The sequence below is a fragment of the Schistocerca piceifrons genome, chromosome 1 (assembly GCF_021461385.2).
Source record: "Schistocerca piceifrons isolate TAMUIC-IGC-003096 chromosome 1, iqSchPice1.1, whole genome shotgun sequence".
NCBI classification, from domain to species: domain Eukaryota; kingdom Metazoa; phylum Arthropoda; class Insecta; order Orthoptera; family Acrididae; genus Schistocerca; species Schistocerca piceifrons.
In genome coordinates, this window is record NC_060138.1 from 529,614,920 (window position 1) to 529,633,768 (window position 18,849).

The following is an 18,849-nucleotide window of genomic DNA, read 5'->3' on the forward strand; positions in this document are numbered from 1 at the left end:
AGGTCCACTCAAGTAATTACACCTAATATAGTTTAACCGGTAGAAGAAATAACCCAAACTGTAGATACTGAAGTTCCGTTTCATTCTGGGGAATGGCAATGAAGAACCTATGAAGGAATTGTGACTGGAAACTGACGCGTTTCAATAGCATAAGTTGTTACTGGCACATTTCAGGAATTTGAAAGAACTTGGAGAAGTTAGTCACAGCATCAATTTCTAATAAGAATTTTTACAGATACATTGGCCCATTATTTCACCACGAGACACAATTATCAAAATAAGGAATAGTTACATTCACAAAATTTAAAAAAAGTATCGTTGAGTCATTAATAAGTCAGCCCATCATCCTCATGTCATCGTTGCTGTCACTCCACTGTTCCTGCCATCGTGTCAACACCAACATACAAGGTTTCACCGTTCATGCAAAAAAATGACATTCATCAAACATTTTCGTTGATTTATACTTACAATTTCGGTAACTGCAGTATAATGTGGCCTATCTTTTGATTTTTTACGAAATATACACTGAAGAGCCAAAGAATCTGGTACACCTGTCTAATATCATGTAGAGCCCACGCGATCACGCAGTAGTGCCGCAACGTGACGTGTCATCGAGCCGACTACTGTCAGAAGTAGAGATGGAGGGAATTCACACCATGAATCTTGCAGAGGTGTCCATAAATGCGTAAGAGTACGAGGGGGGTGGAGATCTCTTCTGAACAGAACATTGCAAGGCATCCCAGATACGTTCCATAATGTTCGTGTCTGGGGAGTTGGGTGGCCAGCGGAAGTGTTTCAACTCAGAAGCGTGCTCCTGGAGCCACTCTGCAGCAATTCTGGACGTGTGGGGGGTCACACTGTCCTGCTGGAATTGCTCAAGTCCGCCGGAATGCTCAATGAACATGAATGAATGCAGGTGATCAGTCAGGATGCCTACGTACGTGTCACCTGTCGGAGTCGTATCTAGACGTATCAGAGGTCCCATATCACTCCGACTTCTCACGCTCCACACCATTACATAGCCTCCACCAGTTTGGACAATCCCGTGCTGACATGCATGGTCAACGGATTCATGAGGTTATCTCCATCCGCTAGGTAGAATTTGTAACGAGACTCGTGCGGAGGATGAGGAAAAGTGGGCACATCGTGGCAGAGGGTCTTTGGGACAAAGCGAATTACATCATTCTGATTATGGGATATATATATGATTTGCAGATATAGGACGTCGATATGGTCGTGCAGTTGGAGTGGGAAAACTCGATGGGGGGGGGGGGGGTATGAGGATAGTAAGACTAGTAACGAGTGGGAGCTTGTGGACATTCAGGCAATGCTGGCAATGGCTAGTAAGGGTCCCATTACGCCTTAGCAGGTGTGAAGCAAGGTAATAGGATGTAATTCACATGTAGAGCACATTTCTCGTTTTGGAAATTTTTCATCTACTATGAATAATTTGTACATGCTTGTTAGTGATGGACATCTGATTGCGTGGTGATCGACGGATAGTCTAATGACTTTTAATGAATTACGTGTATAGACAGAACATTTGTCGATGGTAAATTGCAAGTATTAGAGATGGAACTGACTAGTAATATGTCTTATGATTATCGCCTATGTGGATTGATTTTGAGGTACCACTGGTTTGTACAGGAGATGAAGTGATTTGAATCTGTATTTGAGAAGCTGAGAGGGTTTATGGATGGCATGGGAAGCAGTGTCGTAGACATATTACATATTACAACTAATTGCTGAGGACTGGTGGGTGGGGCACATAAGCGACGTAGCGTAGGTAAAAGAGAAGGAATGTGATGGAAACTTATGATAATACTGTATGTATCTGAGTGATATGGGACAGAGTATGGTCGATGGTTATAAAACAGGAGGGATGTCCGATAAAAATGGATTTACGCGGTCCACACACACTAATGTGACAACCGCCTATGTTCGACGTCACGCGCAGTAATCACTCAGATAGGGAAGGAGGAAGCTCTAGCAGTGTATGCTACATCAAGCTGGTTGGGGTACACGAAAAACATTGAAGTTATTGTTGTATTTATTTATTGTTCCGTGGGACCAAATTAAGGAGAAGTCTCCATGGTCATGGAACGAGTCAATACAAGAAATTATAACACGATAGTAGAAACAGATAAAATGAAATATAAGAAACATATTCAGGCGACAATTCGTAAGTTTAAATAAAGATAATCAACAATGTAACACTGGAATTTGCTTAATTTTTCAGCTGTTCCTGGAGCTCCTCGACAGAATGGCTTGGTTCAAATGGCCCTGAGCAATATGCGACTTTACTTCTGAGGTCATCAGTTGCCTAGAACTTAGAACTAATTAAATCTAACTAACCTAAGAACATCACACACATACATGCCCGAGGCAGGATTCGAACCTGCGACCGTAGCGGTCGCTCGGCTCCAGACTGTAGCGCCTATAACCGCACGGCCACTAAGGCTGGCTCGAAAGAATAGAATGAGTGAGCCATGAGAAAACTCTTCAGTTTAGACTTAAAAGTGTTTGGGCTACTGTTAAGATTTTTGAGTTCTTATGATATCTTATTGAAAATGGATACAGCAGAATACTGCACTCCTTTCTGCACAAGAGTCAAGGAAGTGCATTCCACATGCAGATTTGATTTCTGCCTAGTATTAACTGGTGAAAGCTGCTAACTCTTGGGAATAAGCAAATATTGCTAACAACAAACGACATTAAAGAAAATATATACTGTGAGGGCAATGTCAGAATTCCCAGACTATTGAATAGGGGTCGACAAGAGGTTCTCGAACTTACACCACACATAGCTCGAACAGCCCGTTTTTGAGCCAAAAATACCCTTTTTTAATCAGAAGACCTACCCCAAAAAATAATACCATATGACATAAGCGTATGAAAATATGCGAAGTAGACTACTTTTCGTGTTGAACTGTCACTTATTTCAGATACTGTTCTAATGGTAAACAAAACAGCATTTAGTTTCTGAACATGATCCTGATAATGGGCTTTCCACAACAGCTTACTATCTATCCGAACGCCTAGGAACTTGAACTGTTCCGTCTCATTTATAATATGCCCATTCTGTCTGATCAAAATATCAGTTTTTGTTGAATTGTGAGTTAGAAACTGTAAAAACTGAGTCTTACTGTGATTTAGCATGAAATTATTTTCCACAAGCCATGAACTTATTTCATGAACTACATTATTTAATACTGCTTCAATATTACACACAACATCCTTCACTACCAAGCTGGTGTCATCAGCAAACAGAAGTATTTTTGAATCACGTGTAATACTAGAAGGCATATCATTTATATAAATAAGAAACAGCAGTGGACCCAGCACCGACCCTTGGGGAACACCCCATTTAACAGTGCCCCATTGGGACTGAACATCACTACCACTCTCAATATTGCGGAGAATTACCTTCTGCTTTCTGTTCTTAAAGTAAGAGGCGAACCAATTGTAAGCTACCTCCCTTACTCCATAATGGTCCAACCTCTGCAGTAGTATTTTGTGGTCAACACAGTCAAAAGCCGTCGTTAAATCAAAGAAAACACCTAGCGTACGCAACCTTTTATTTAATCCGTCCAAAACCTCACAGAGAAAAGAGAATATAGCATTTTCAGTTGTTAAACCATTTCTAAAACCAAACTAACATACATAGAACAGTACTTCAGTATTCTGCTGGATACCCCGTCATATCCATGAGAGTTCTTGGTCTTTAGTGATTTAATTATTAACTCAATCTCCCTCTTGTAAGTATCATGGAGGAGCATTTCAGGTAACAGTCTCGGAACACTTTCTTCTACGAGCGCTATGATTCCCTGTTGGGACTAGGTTTCTATTTAGTTCACCTGCTACATTCAGAAAATGATTATTAAATACTGTACAGATATGCGACTTATCAGTACTATGGACATTCCCACTACGTACTGATTCTATATCCTCGACCTGTCTCTGCAGACCAGCCACTTCCTTTACGACTGACCATATGGTTTTAATTTTATCCTGAGACTTAGCTATTCTATCTGCATACCACACACATTTTGCCTTCCTAATAACTTTTTTAAGCACCTTACAGTACTGTTTGTAATGGGCTGCTGCATTTAGATTTTGACTGTTTCTCACGTTTTGATACAATTTCCACTTTGTTCTACAGGATATTCTTATCCCTCTAGTTAGCCACCCAGGCTGCCTGTTTGTTCTAGTACCCTATTTTGAACGTTCTAACGGAAAGCAGCTTTCAAAGAGCACGAGAAAAGTCTTGAGGAAAGCATTATATTTATCGTCTACTGTATCAGAACCATGAACATCTTGCCACTCTTGATCCTTGATAAGGTTTACAACGGTCTCTACAGCAACTGGATCAGCTTTCCTAAAAAGTTGATAACTATACTTAACATGTGTTGCAGCACAAAAATCTTTTAGAGTTAAAATTTGTGCATCATGATCTGAAAGGCCATTCACCTTCTTGCAAACGGAATGCCTTTCTAGGAATGAGGAATGAACAAAAATGTTGTCTATGGTTGTTCTACTGTTCCCTTGCACTCTCGTTGGAAAGAATACGGTTTGCATAAGATTATATGAATTAAGGAGGTCTACCAGCATCCTTTTTCTTGCACAATCACTTATACAATTAATACTGACTTTTTGTATTTCCTATAAAGTGAACCAAGAACATCCTCTACCTTTAGCAAAAATGTTGTGAAATCGGTGTCTGGGGATCTATAAATAACAACAATTAGAAGTTTAGCTCCACTACATTTAACCGCACCTGCACAACATTCAAACACCTTTTCAGTGCAGTACTTTGAAACATCAATTGACTGAAATGGGATACCGTTTTTCACATACATGGCTACTCCCCCACACCGCAAAGAGCTCCTAGAAAAGCTGCCAGCCAACCTGTATCCTGGTAAACGAAGCCTCTGAATTATCTCCTTCTTTAAGAAGTGTTCAGATATATCAATAATTTCAGAGTCGACATCTATAAGCAGTTCACTACCTTGTATATTTTGATGAAATATACTAATTCCCTCATTAATCGGATACCTAGGCTTTGTCGAAAGTGGTTCCCTTGTTAGAGAGACTTCCCTTAAGCAGGAATACCTATCAGCTGACTTCAATCTAAAAAAAGGTACAGCTCTAACACACACTACTACAGGAATTTTCCCTTGAGTGATCCCACCACCCGCACCTATGCTGTCACCTATAACCTCTGCCAACCTCCCCTTCCCATACCTGTTGAGGTGCAGGCCATGTCTAGTGTAAGGCAGAATTAGAGCGATTAACCTGATGTTCAAAAGGTCATGATCTTTAGATTTTGGACCAAGGGTGGAAGCATTTCCGAAACGCCAAGTTTCGTGAACCGTTCACATGTTGCCATATTTACATATACCATGCATGGAAATCCAAAAACCGGCACCGAGAGAACTGCGGTGCTGCACGGGCTTTACACTACATGTGTGTATGATCGCTGCAGAGAAGGGTTCGTGTGAAGAAAGTGCAATTATTGAGCGACTGACAGCTCAAATGAACCAAAAGGCTACCAATGGTGTCTCCTCAACGACTGTTCAGCGAATATTGTTGCCTGTGGGTCTCCAGAGCAGGTACTTGTTTCATGCAGCCATTCTAATTGCTGTTCATTGGCGAAGAAGGCTGGAATTTCCATGTCAGTACAACAACTACACAGCCACTGAGATGCAACAGGTGGACGTTTCAAAGGACTCACGTTTTACGCTCTTGGACAGGTGGTTGTCTGCGTGTACTCGGTGGAACTCCTGAAACAAACACGCTGACACAGTTTTCGGTAGTGTCCACGCCAGAGATCATTCCCTGGGTGATTTCTTCCTTCCAGTAGGAACAATGGACCAACAGAACTATGTATCTAATCTTATGTACCATGTCCACCCCAAGTTGCTAGCCATAGTTAAATTTGGTGGAAGGATTAGATTTCCCTGGATGGTTTGTGAGGGTGGGTAGTCTACATCTACATCTATACTCCGCGAGACACCTTACGGTGTGTGGCGGAGGGTACTTATTGTACCACTATCTGATCCCCCCTTCCCTGTTCCATTCACGAATTGTGCGTGGGAAGAACGACTGCTTGTAAGTCTCCGTATTTGCTCTAATTTCTCGGATCTTTTCGTTGTGATCATTACGCGAGATATATGTGGGCGGTAGTAATATGTTGCCCATCTCTTCCCGGAATGTGCTCTCTCGTAATTTCGATAATAAACCTCTCCGTATTGCGTAACGCCTTTCTTGAAGTGTCCGCCACTGGAGCTTGTTCAGCATCTCCGTAACGCTCTCGCGCTGACTAAATGTCCCCATGACGAATCGCGCTGCTTTTCGCTGGATCATGTCTATCTCTTCTATTAATCCAACCTGTGGAAGTATGTTGGAAGCCTTCGATAGATAGTTAGTAACTGGTGTGGGGGACGGCAATAAACACAGCTGCTAGGGCTTTTAGAAAGGAGAAAAGTCTTTCACTAGGGTGGCGACAGGACTTGGTTTCACCACTGGACGCTGTATTTAGTTTTCTGGGGAGTGTTATTATAGTGTCTTCTGCACCAGTTGGTGTATTCATTTTTGATGAAGTGTCAAAATCTAGCAGCGTGCATTTGGATAAAGATATTGGTAAGCAGGATGACTTCGGAGGACAAGGGTGACTGATATTCGTATCACTGAGATTCGCGCCCTGTGCTACATGGTTCGTTTCAAACAATGGCCACTTTTCTTAATGACAAGCTCTTTGTATGTATGCACGCGAATATAAAGTATTATGTCCGGTTCCGACTGCGCAGTGGTTTAGAAATAATGGTTAAGGTTAAAAAAATCATTGCTTTTGCAACAGGTACCAAGATGATTACTTATATTGTGAAAAACGGAAAATATTATACACAACGGCAATCGTCTGCATATTTTCAGACAGGAGGTAGCGGCAATAACTGGACATCAGGCATATCGATCCAGAAAATGTCCTATAGATGTAATAACAGCAAAGCCCAATGATTATACTATGTAACGAATTATAAGAAAAACGCAACCACAGATATTTAGCAGAATTGTTACATTTTAGTCACTGTACTGGAATCAAAGAAGGAATGTTTTAATCTTTGCTCCAGAGTTTTTTTTATTCACTTCTTCCGCAGTCTGACTGTTACACAGGAAAGAATTAGATTATGCTTTCACTTATTACTCTGACTGATTTTCTCCACATCAGTCCTTGCAACCTTTATCACTAAAAGCTAACCCTCCTCTCTGATTTTTGCACGCGCCTTATAACCCTATTAGGTTTCTACTGTTCTATTACCTAACGTCATCTTTTCCTACTGGTTTTAGTGCCAGATTCAGTGTATATGTATATTCACTGACAATGGATGACACACATTTCATGATCCACTCTTTTTACGCCGGCTAATTCTTTGTAAACGACCAGAGAAAGTAACTCTTTTTTCCTTCGCAAAATATCTCCGAATAATTCGCTTAAACCATATAATTGTTAAAACTTTTATGTTATTTTGTGTCGATTTACAAATGTTATTGAGATGTAGAGGATAAGTTTCTATTTGAAAGAGCCCGTTAGTATCACATGCGAACACGGAGGATCAAAAGAAAAACAGAAAATGAATTTATTTCCAAAACTTGTTTTTAATTTCATTTGAAACTGTTGTGATCGTGTCGGACAATAAATTATTTTCAAAACAATGTGTCTCTATAACTTATATATTTTTCCAAACTGGTTGCATGGAGACTTGCACGTAATTGAAACTTACTTGTACGCCATCGAGACCGAAAGTTGCGAAAATGAAAGGTGTCAAATTTGACCATGGTTATGCTATGACAGCAGGACTGAAGCTATATGGGCAACAGATTCTATCCATCTGTTCTCCTTTGTTAAACCTCATTCTAAACTGAGAAAACGAAGAGTACGAATTTCGGGAAAAGGCCATAGGTCTGGATGAGCTTCACTTGTTATGTACACGGATAAAAATTTTGCTCTAGGTGCGATGATGTGCTATCATCCATAAGTTCACAAGATGTGGCAGTGTAATACATGGCGCAGTTCACAGTTGTACTCAAAGGCAAATGATCGACTAATAGTTGAAATAACATTTGACTTAACTATCTTAAGGTAATCGTAGCATGAGAACATCTTATGATGAGAGGCTGATATTGTCTATTCTACCTTTCTCAAGGCAGAATAAAGTGTAGCATACGGTGCAGAGTGTTGAGTGGTACGCTGGATAGGTATTGTCCCTATTTTCTGAGGTGAAACTTTTACATCCAGAGAAAGGTGGTGAACGAATATGTTGAGGTAGGAAATATAATTTGAGAAAATACAGCATAAGTAACCGAAGGACCCAGCAACATACCATCACTACGGACGTGGGAAGGAACAATACAAGCACTGCACATACCAAGCAATACATGGACTTCTAATCCTATTGTTCTATACCGCTGATCATTCTGACATTTCGTTACTTGTAAGAAACTCCTCAAGAAGGAATAAATAATAGTATCTCTCGACAGTTCCGAATTCGTTAATAGAAATCATCATTAGGATTTTGCTAACAGAGCCATATGGTGCATTTTCAGAGACCTCATGGATCCTGTCACGGAGTGCCCAGCTGACAGCAGAGCAGGAGGAGCAGGTGAATGGCAAGCTGGAGGCCCTGGGTCTGCCGAGGAGCCGCTACACAGACACCCCACAGGACCTACAACAGTGCACTGTCAGAGTCAGCACGTGCGACAAGCCTGCAGTCTCCCAGTTTAACGCCTCTGAGGTAACACTCAACGTAGTAAACTCCATTTCAACAGCGAACTTGTGACTTTTGACCAGCTGCTGACCATCGTGTATCCTGTCTGTGTGCAGTACCTGGGCGTGTGGTACGAGATCGCCAGGTTCGGACTGGCTCCCTTCGAGGCAGGAGCCCAGTGTGTCACGGCGGAGTACTCACTGGCTGGAGACAACAACGTGACCGTACACAACAGGATGTACAACACGTCTGCAGGGGCCTTCAACGACATCACTGGCTGGGCCGAGTTTGATGACCCCAACTCTGGAGAGGCCAAACTTACAGTGCACTTCCCAAACGTACCAGGTCAGTAAGGAGAAGTTCATGCAAGGATTTTTATTTCCTTAACTAGTATGTCAGTTAGTCTGCTGCAACTAGACTACATCAAGTAAATGAAGTAGTAAACAGGATGTAGTACTCCTTCTAGGGACGGGATTTTATTTTAAAACGTGATTATGTAGCTTCTTTCAGAGTTGTAAGAGACATGTTTAGTGGTGACCTTAATAATGTTAATACTGATTGCTGGCTTAGACTATTTGACCTTGGCGTGCAATGTATGTCATCAGTCTTCTGATTGTATTATGGGGGCCACCAAGAATTCCTCTCCTGTGGCAATCTTTTCATCTCAGGGTAGCAGTTGTAGTCTATACCCTCAGTTATCTGCCATATGTATTCCAGTCTCTGCTTCCCTCTACATTTCTTATCCTCTACAACTCCCTCTAGTGATATGCAAGTTATTCTCTGATTGCTAAATAGATATCCTACGATCTTGTCCCTACAGCCTGATTTCTTTCTGTGCCGAGTCCAGTGAGTAACTCTTCATTTCTTACCTATTCAGGACATCTGATCTTCAACAGTCCTCCATAGTACGACATCTCAAATGCTTCGATTCTCGCCTGTTCCGGTTTTCCCACAGTCAACCTTTCACTACCAAACATGGTCTGCTCTATACGTCCACTCTCAGAAATTTTTTCTTCACATTTTGGCCAATGTTTGATACGAGTAGACTTCTCGTGGCCAGGAATGCCCATTTTGCAACTGCTAGTCTACTTTTCATGTCCTCCTGGATCCGTCCATTATAGCTTATTTAGTTACCTAGGTTGCCGAGTTCCTTATCTTCGTCTACTTCCTGAACCCCGGTTTCAATGTTAAGTGTGTTCTCTTTTTACTACTTCCCCTCACTTTCGGCATTCCCCACCTTACTCTCAGTCCACATTTTGCACTCTCTAACTGTCCTTTCTATTCAGCAGATGCATGAAATATGCTTCACTTCCGCTCAGCATAGCAATGTCATCAACGAATCATGACACAGATATCCTTTCACCTTTAATTTTAATCCCACTAGTGAAACTTACTTTCGTTTCCCTTCGTTGCTTCTTCGATATAGTGATTGAAGAGTAGAGGAAAAGACTACATCCATGTCGATTTCCCTTTTTAAACCGAGCACTTTCTTCGTCTTGTGGTCAAACTGATGCGCCTTGGTTCCCGAAAGTATTGTATATTACCCGTCTTTTCCAAAGGCTTACACGTATTTCCCTTAGAATTTCGAACGTCTTACACCATTTTACACTGTCGGACGCTTTTTCCAGTTCGACAAATTTATGAATGTATCTTGATTTTTCTTTACAGTTGGCTGCATTTTCAACAGCAACGTCAGAACTTCCTCTCTGGTGTCTTTACCTTTTCTGCAGTCAAACTGAGCGCCATCTAACACATCCTTAATATTCTTCCCCATTCTTCTATGTATTACTCTTGTCACCAATCTGTATGCATGAGCTATTAAGCTGACTGTGTGAGAACTCGCAGACTTGTCGGCACTTGTGATCTTGGGAATTGTAGGGTTGATGCTTCTTCCGAAAGTCTGTTGGTGTACCTCTCGTCTCATGTCTCTTTTTTCCTAATGCTGACTTCCCTATCTGTTAGGTGTCGACACCTGTTCGTTATTCCATCACGACATCAGGGAAGTCCTCTTCTGATAGAAGCGTTCGTTGTGGTGTTTCCAGCTATCTGCTGTGTTCTTTGCGTTTAACAGTGGAATTCCCATTGCATTCTTAATTTACCACCCTTGCTTGGAATTCTGCTGAAGGTTGTTTTTACTTTTCTGTATGCTGAGTCAATCCTTTTGAAAAATCATATCGTTTTCAATTTCTTCATATTTGTGATGCAGCAATTTTCACCTTAACTTCCCTACACTTCCTCTCTATTTTTTCGTAAATGACTTGTATCTCTGTTTTCCAGAATCTCCCTGAACAGTGGATCAACTGAGGTTTTTGATCCTGTTACTCATAGGCTCTTCGCCGTTACCTTCCTTGTACGTATCTTTTTCTCTCCAACTTCAGTGATTGCCTTTTTTAAAGATTAATTGCACTTCAGCTGAACTGCCTACTAACACATTCATTGTCAGAGTATCTATAGCCTCCATGACGTCAAGTTTATCTCTTCACTACTTAGTATCTACGTGTCTCAATTCTTTGTGCATTGATGTTCCTGACCAGTCTCTTAAACTTCAGCCTACTCTTGGACATTACTAAATTATGATCTGATTCTGTATACGCTGCTGGGAACGCCTTATAATCCAATATCTGTTTTCAGGATCTTTGCCTGAAGAAGATGCACTCTAACTGGACTCTTCGTGTATCTCCCGGACTTCTCCTAGTATACCTCCTCCTCTTGTGATTCTTGAACATAGTTTTCAGTATTACTAGCTGAAATTCATTGAGTGTTTCTCCTTGTCATTCCTTCTACCAATCTCATATTCTCCTGTACCCCTCTCCTTAACTGCATTCCGGTCCCCAATGACAATAACATTTCAACCCCCTTTACGTAATGAATTACTCATTCAACATCATAATATACTTTCTCTTTATCTTTTGCTTGCGTTGTTTGCATGTAAACCTGAACTATTGTTGTCGGTGTTAGTCTGCTATCGATTTTTATCAGAACAACTAAAGCGCTGCACTTATCACAGTGGCTCGATCTCTATCTTACCCTCCCATTCATTACGAATCATATCTCATTATACAATTTTCTGTTGCTGTTGATATTACCCCGTACTCGTATGACAATGAACTCTTGTCTGCCTTCCATGTCACCTCACTGACTCCCACTATATTTAGACTGATCCTTATCATTTTCATTTTCCGATTTCCCCGCTTTTCTAACACATTTTAAATTCTGAAACTTCCCGTCCCGATACGTAGAACGTTGCACTTTCGTTCAATATTTTTCTTTCGATCGCTGCTCCTTGGCAGTCTCTTCCTGGAGTTCTGAACGTTAGAATAATCGGCAGTTTTCTATCATTAGATTGATCACCATGACACTTTTAAGTCAAAAGAACTGTGACAGACGGTCAATAAGAAGCCATCAGTTTTCGTACATACCAAAGAAATAACTTTTAAAACTACAAGTAGCAGCTAAGCTGCGTATATCTCTAGAAGCTCACTCAGTTCTGTTCCTTTGTGTTGACAGTGGCAGCTCCGTACTGGGTCTTGGACACAGACTACAAGAGCTACTCAATTGTCTGGGCCTGCAGGGAACCTACAGATGAAACTTCCAACATTACGGGTATGTACGCTGCAGCCGATAATATAGCATCACCAGCCAAGGTAGCAATAAAATAAATTTTAGTTACTGGTAAAACACAGTATAGTAATAAGTGTATATGAAGGATGGTGGAAGGATGTAATTCACATGTGAAATCGACTTTTATTTCAAGTAAGTTTACTCTGCTGTGGACTTTCTTTGAATATTTAGGAGATGAAGGCGCCTGCTTATTTTGTGATTGAGGGTTAGTCCAATGTTTTTTTACTGTGTTAGGTGAAATGATAGAATATTTGTGGATGGTAAGGTTGTGAGATTTTAGTTATCATAAGTTAATAGATATCATAGGTTACAACATTAGTCGAAGAGATTGCAGTATATCCGAACATGTAATGGAGGAGCTTGGTGCGTGGGAGGAGTCCGTGGAAAGCAGTGTCACCGATATATTAGGGCTGGTGGGTGGGGCCAGGTGGCTGGGCATATACACTGAGCAGCCAGAACATTGTGACCACCTGTTAAATAGCCGGTATGTCCACCTTGAGCACGGATGAGGCGGCGACACGACCAGGCATGGAAGCAATGAGGCCTTGGTAGGTCGCTGGAGGGAGTTGGCACCACAAGTCTCGGACAGAAAGTGTTCTGTTTATTTGCAGTGGGTATGTACTGTTGTAAATGTTTGTAGATGTGTTGAGCTGGGTTGAATTCTAGTACCTAGCCGAAATTAAATCTATTGGCAGATTAGGTTTCACTGAGTTGTTTTTAGGGGCTAGATTATTTCGGATGTCTCCCGTGAACGGGCATAGAAGCTAGCGCGTTAGATGAGAAAGTTCTGTGTTGCTAGGGTTCTTAGGAAGAAGACGAAAGTTTCATTAGGGTTCGGAAAGGTCATGGTGCAATGTCCATGCATGTATTTGAGTTTCATGAACAGCTTAGTTGTAGTGTCGTCTGCTATAATAGGCGTGTTTTATTGGGCAGTTAATTTTCGAGTAGGTAGCAAAAACCAGGAGCAAGTAGTGGGATAATTGTATTGGCACGTAGGTACAAAGAACGATTGAAAGTCTGTACCGTTGAGATGTGCGCTCATTGGCGTCTGTTTCATTTCAAACTTTGGCCTAATTTCTAACAGTCACTGTCCTACTCTAAATCCTCGTGTGTATAAATCGCCACTCTCTGTTCCGTCTTTATTTTGGATTCTGTATAACGAGTAAGGTCAAAAAAAATCATTACTTTTGACACAAGTACCAATATGATTACATTTTATTTCAAAATTACAAATTGTTTACATATTTTCTTACAGGAATTTGCAGTAACTGGGCATGAAATTTGTGTTTCGACTTTGTAATGGGTTGTGAATAACAATTCAGGTTAAAAAGGCGTTGCTTTGGTTTCAAGTGCGAAAAAGACTACACATCATATAAAAACTGCAAGTAAATTGCACGTTTTTTTGTAGGAGTGAGCAATAACTGGACGTGAGATACATCGGCACAGAAAACTAATACAGACTGAGGATAGCACTATATAAGGAATTAAAAGGAAAAAATAATCACAATTGTTTAGCACCATCGTTGCAGTTTCGTTACTGTCTTAAAGCCACTTAAGGAATATTATTAAAACATTGCTACAGAGTTTCCCTGATTTACTGTTTCTACTGTCGGACTATAACTTACAAACAAATCATTTCTACTTATGTTGACTACTCTGACTCCCCCTCACCACTCCTGGCAATCTTCCTCAATACACCAGAAATTCTCTCCCCTCCGAGTTTTACACACACATTACTCAATAACCGCAGAAAGTTTGTACTCTTCCATCACCTAAGTCCATCTATTCCCAATGCACGTAACATCACTTTCAGTGTATCTGAATGTAATCACAGAAATTGGGAAGCCGTAAATTTCATGAATCACCATTTCTACGCTAGATATGACTTAAATAGCGGTGATGAAACCTACAGTTATTATTTATCTTAAAGTCACTCGCTTATATCGTATAAATGTTTCACCTTTTATGTTATTTTGTGCCGATTTTTGTGTAATAAAAGATATTAATGCGAAGAGCGAATTATCTCTACTGCTAAGACCCCATTTGCCACGTATAGGAGTTGGGAGGGTGAAGGCATTGTAAAGAAAAGGAAATAATTGTAAATCTTGTTAATTTCATTTTAAATCCGTGTGATAGCGCCGGACTATAATTTTTTTTCAAAACAAAGGATCAATGTAGCTCCGAAATCTGTTCAGTATAATTTGTTTTAGTGGCTTCCATGTAAGAGAAACTTATGTATGAGCCACCCAAACTGAAAGCAGGGAATGTGAAACCTGTTGTTAAGTATCATACACTTGTCCTGTGATTAATCCCTATTTATTCTTTGACGAGACACATGGAATGATATGAGCAATCAGATTATATCTTACACGTATTTTACAGATGTGTTCTTATTTGTTAAACTGCACTCTGAAGGTAGGAAACAAAGAGGTCGTATTTCGGCTAAGACCCAAAGCCTGCAGCTGCTACACTAGTTATCTATGGAAGCAGAATTTTTGTTCTCAGTGAGATGATGTGCTGGTGTAAATAAACATACATGATTTGGCAATGTACGAGAGGGCTAAAATAGAAATCAGCAGTAGTGATTCGCATTGAGGAAGAGATATCGTATCTTCGCAGAGACCTCATGGATCCTGTCACGGAATTCCGAGCTGACAGCAGAGCAGGAGCAGCAGGTGAATGACAAGCTGGAGGCCCTGGGTCTGCCTCGGAGCCGCTACACAGACACCCCACAGGACCCACAACAGTGCACTGTCAGAGTCAGCACGTGCGACAAGCCTGCAGTCTCCCAGTTTAACGCCTCTGAGGTAACACTCAACGTAGTAAACTCCATTTCAACAGCGAACTTGTGACTTTTGACCAGCTGCTGACCATCGTGTATCCTGTCTGTGTGCAGTACCTGGGCGTGTGGTACGAGATCGCCAGGTTCGGACTGGCTCCCTTCGAGGCAGGAGCCCAGTGTGTCACGGCGGAGTACTCACTGGCTGGAGACAACAACGTGACCGTACACAACAGGATGTACAACACGTCTGCAGGGGCCTTCAACGACATCACTGGCTGGGCCGAGTTTGATGACCCCAACTCTGGAGAGGCCAAACTTACAGTGCACTTCCCAAACGTACCAGGTCAGTAAGGAGAAGTTCATGCAAGGATTTTTATTTTCTTAACTAGTATGTCAGTTAGCCTGCTGCAACTAGACTACATCAAGTAAATGAAGTAGTAAACACGATGTAGTACTCCTTCTAGGGACGGGATTTTATTTTAAAATGTGATTATGTAGCTTCTTTCAGAGTTGTAAGAGACATGTTTAGTGGTGACCTTAATAATGTTAATACTGATTGCTGGCTTAGACTATTTGACCTTGGCGTGCAATGTATGTCATCAGTCTTCTGATTGTATTATGGGGGCCACCAAGAATTCCTCTCCTGTGGCAATCTTTTCATCTCAGGGTAGCAGTTGTAGTCTATACCCTCAGTTATCTGCCATATGTATTCCAGTCTCTGCTTCCCTCTACATTTCTTATCCTCTACAACTCCCTCTAGTGATATGCAAGTTATTCTCTGATTGCTAAATAGATATCCTACGATCTTGTCCCTACAGCCTGATTTCTTTCTGTGCCGAGTCCAGTGAGTAACTCTTCATTTCTTACCTATTCAGGACATCTGATCTTCAACAGTCCTCCATAGTACGACATCTCAAATGCTTCGATTCTCGCCTGTTCCGGTTTTCCCACAGTCAACCTTTCACTACCAAACATGGTCTGCTCTATACGTCCACTCTCAGAAATTTTTTCTTCACATTTTGGCCAATGTTTGATACGAGTAGACTTCTCGTGGCCAGGAATGCCCATTTTGCAACTGCTAGTCTACTTTTCATGTCCTCCTGGATCCGTCCATTATAGCTTATTTAGTTACCTAGGTTGCCGAGTTCCTTATCTTCGTCTACTTCCTGAACCCCGGTTTCAATGTTAAGTGTGTTCTCTTTTTACTACTTCCCCTCACTTTCGGCATTCCCCACCTTACTCTCAGTCCACATTTTGCACTCTCTAACTGTCCTTTCTATTCAGCAGATGCATGAAATATGCTTCACTTCCGCTCAGCATAGCAATGTCATCAACGAATCATGACACAGATATCCTTTCACCTTTAATTTTAATCCCACTAGTGAAACTTACTTTCGTTTCCCTTCGTTGCTTCTTCGATATAGTGATTGAAGAGTAGAGGAAAAGACTACATCCATGTCGATTTCCCTTTTTAAACCGAGCACTTTCTTCGTCTTGTGGTCAAACTGATGCGCCTTGGTTCCCGAAAGTATTGTATATTACCCGTCTTTTCCAAAGGCTTACACGTATTTCCCTTAGAATTTCGAACGTCTTACACCATTTTACACTGTCGGACGCTTTTTCCAGTTCGACAAATTTATGAATGTATCTTGATTTTTCTTTACAGTTGGCTGCATTTTCAACAGCAACGTCAGAACTTCCTCTCTGGTGTCTTTACCTTTTCTGCAGTCAAACTGAGCGCCATCTAACACATCCTTAATATTCTTCCCCATTCTTCTATGTATTACTCTTGTCACCAATCTGTATGCATGAGCTATTAAGCTGACTGTGTGAGAACTCGCAGACTTGTCGGCACTTGTGATCTTGGGAATTGTAGGGTTGATGCTTCTTCCGAAAGTCTGTTGGTGTACCTCTCGTCTCATGTCTCTTTTTTCCTAATGCTGACTTCCCTATCTGTTAGGTGTCGACACCTGTTCGTTATTCCATCACGACATCAGGGAAGTCCTCTTCTGATAGAAGCGTTCGTTGTGGTGTTTCCAGCTATCTGCTGTGTTCTTTGCGTTTAACAGTGGAATTCCCATTGCATTCTTAATTTACCACCCTTGCTTGGAATTCTGCTGAAGGTTGTTTTTACTTTTCTGTATGCTGAGTCAATCCTTTTGAAAATCATATCGTTTTCAATTTCTTCATATTTGTGATGCAGCAATTTTCACCTTAACTTCCCTACACTTCCTCTCTATTTTTTCGTAAATGACTTGTATCTCTGTTTTCCAGAATCTCCCTGAACAGTGGATCAACTGAGGTTTTTGATCCTGTTACTCATAGGCTCTTCGCCGTTACCTTCCTTGTACGTATCTTTTTCTCTCCAACTTCAGTGATTGCCTTTTTTAAAGATTAATTGCACTTCAGCTGAACTGCCTACTAACACATTCATTGTCAGAGTATCTATAGCCTCCATGACGTCAAGTTTATCTCTTCACTACTTAGTATCTACGTGTCTCAATTCTTTGTGCATTGATGTTCCTGACCAGTCTCTTAAACTTCAGCCTACTCTTGGACATTACTAAATTATGATCTGATTCTGTATACGCTGCTGGGAACGCCTTATAATCCAATATCTGTTTTCAGGATCTTTGCCTGAAGAAGATGCACTCTAACTGGACTCTTCGTGTATCTCCCGGACTTCTCCTAGTATACCTCCTCCTCTTGTGATTCTTGAACATAGTTTTCAGTATTACTAGCTGAAATTCATTGAGTGTTTCTCCTTGTCATTCCTTCTACCAATCTCATATTCTCCTGTACCCCTCTCCTTAACTGCATTCCGGTCCCCAATGACAATAACATTTCAACCCCCTTTACGTAATGAATTACTCATTCAACATCATAATATACTTTCTCTTTATCTTTTGCTTGCGTTGTTTGCATGTAAACCTGAACTATTGTTGTCGGTGTTAGTCTGCTATCGATTTTTATCAGAACAACTAAAGCGCTGCACTTATCACAGTGGCTCGATCTCTATCTTACCCTCCCATTCATTACGAATCATATCTCATTATACAATTTTCTGTTGCTGTTGATATTACCCCGTACTCGTATGACAATGAACTCTTGTCTGCCTTCCATGTCACCTCACTGACTCCCACTATATTTAGACTGATCCTTATCATTTTCATTTTCCGATTTCCCCGCTTTTCTAACACATTTTAAATTCTGAAACTTCCCGTCCCGATACGTAGAACGTTGCACTTTCGTTCAATATTTTTCTTTCGATCGCTGCTCCTTGGCAGTCTCTTCCTGGAGTTCTGAACGTTAGAATAATCGGCAGTTTTCTATCATTAGATAGATCACCATGACACTTTTAAGTCAAAAGAACTGTGACAGACGGTCAATAAGAAGCCATCAGTTTTCGTACATACCAAAGAAATAACTTTTAAAACTACAAGTAGCAGCTAAGCTGCGTATATCTCTAGAAGCTCACTCAGTTCTGTTCCTTTGTGTTGACAGTGGCAGCTCCGTACTGGGTCTTGGACACAGACTACAAGAGCTACTCAATTGTCTGGGCCTGCAGGGAACCTACAGATGAAACTTCCAACATTACGGGTATGTACGCTGCAGCCGATAATATAGCATCACCAGCCAAGGTAGCAATAAAATAAATTTTAGTTACTGGTAAAACACAGT

The 18,849-nt window shown here is 41.1% G+C and overlaps 1 protein-coding gene across 1 annotated transcript in view; it reads left to right on the forward strand.

Moving 5' to 3' along the window:
• LOC124746738 overlaps positions 1-18,849 on the forward strand; it is a 91,520-nt gene that overhangs the window by 6,580 nt on the left and 66,091 nt on the right. The window contains exons 4-9 of the mRNA XM_047248947.1: positions 8,605-8,792; positions 8,882-9,110; positions 12,273-12,368; positions 15,006-15,193; positions 15,283-15,511; positions 18,673-18,768. Of these exons, the coding sequence (XP_047104903.1) occupies positions 8,605-8,792; positions 8,882-9,110; positions 12,273-12,368; positions 15,006-15,193; positions 15,283-15,511; positions 18,673-18,768 (1,026 nt within the window). The remainder of the gene's footprint in view (positions 1-8,604; positions 8,793-8,881; positions 9,111-12,272; positions 12,369-15,005; positions 15,194-15,282; positions 15,512-18,672; positions 18,769-18,849) is intronic.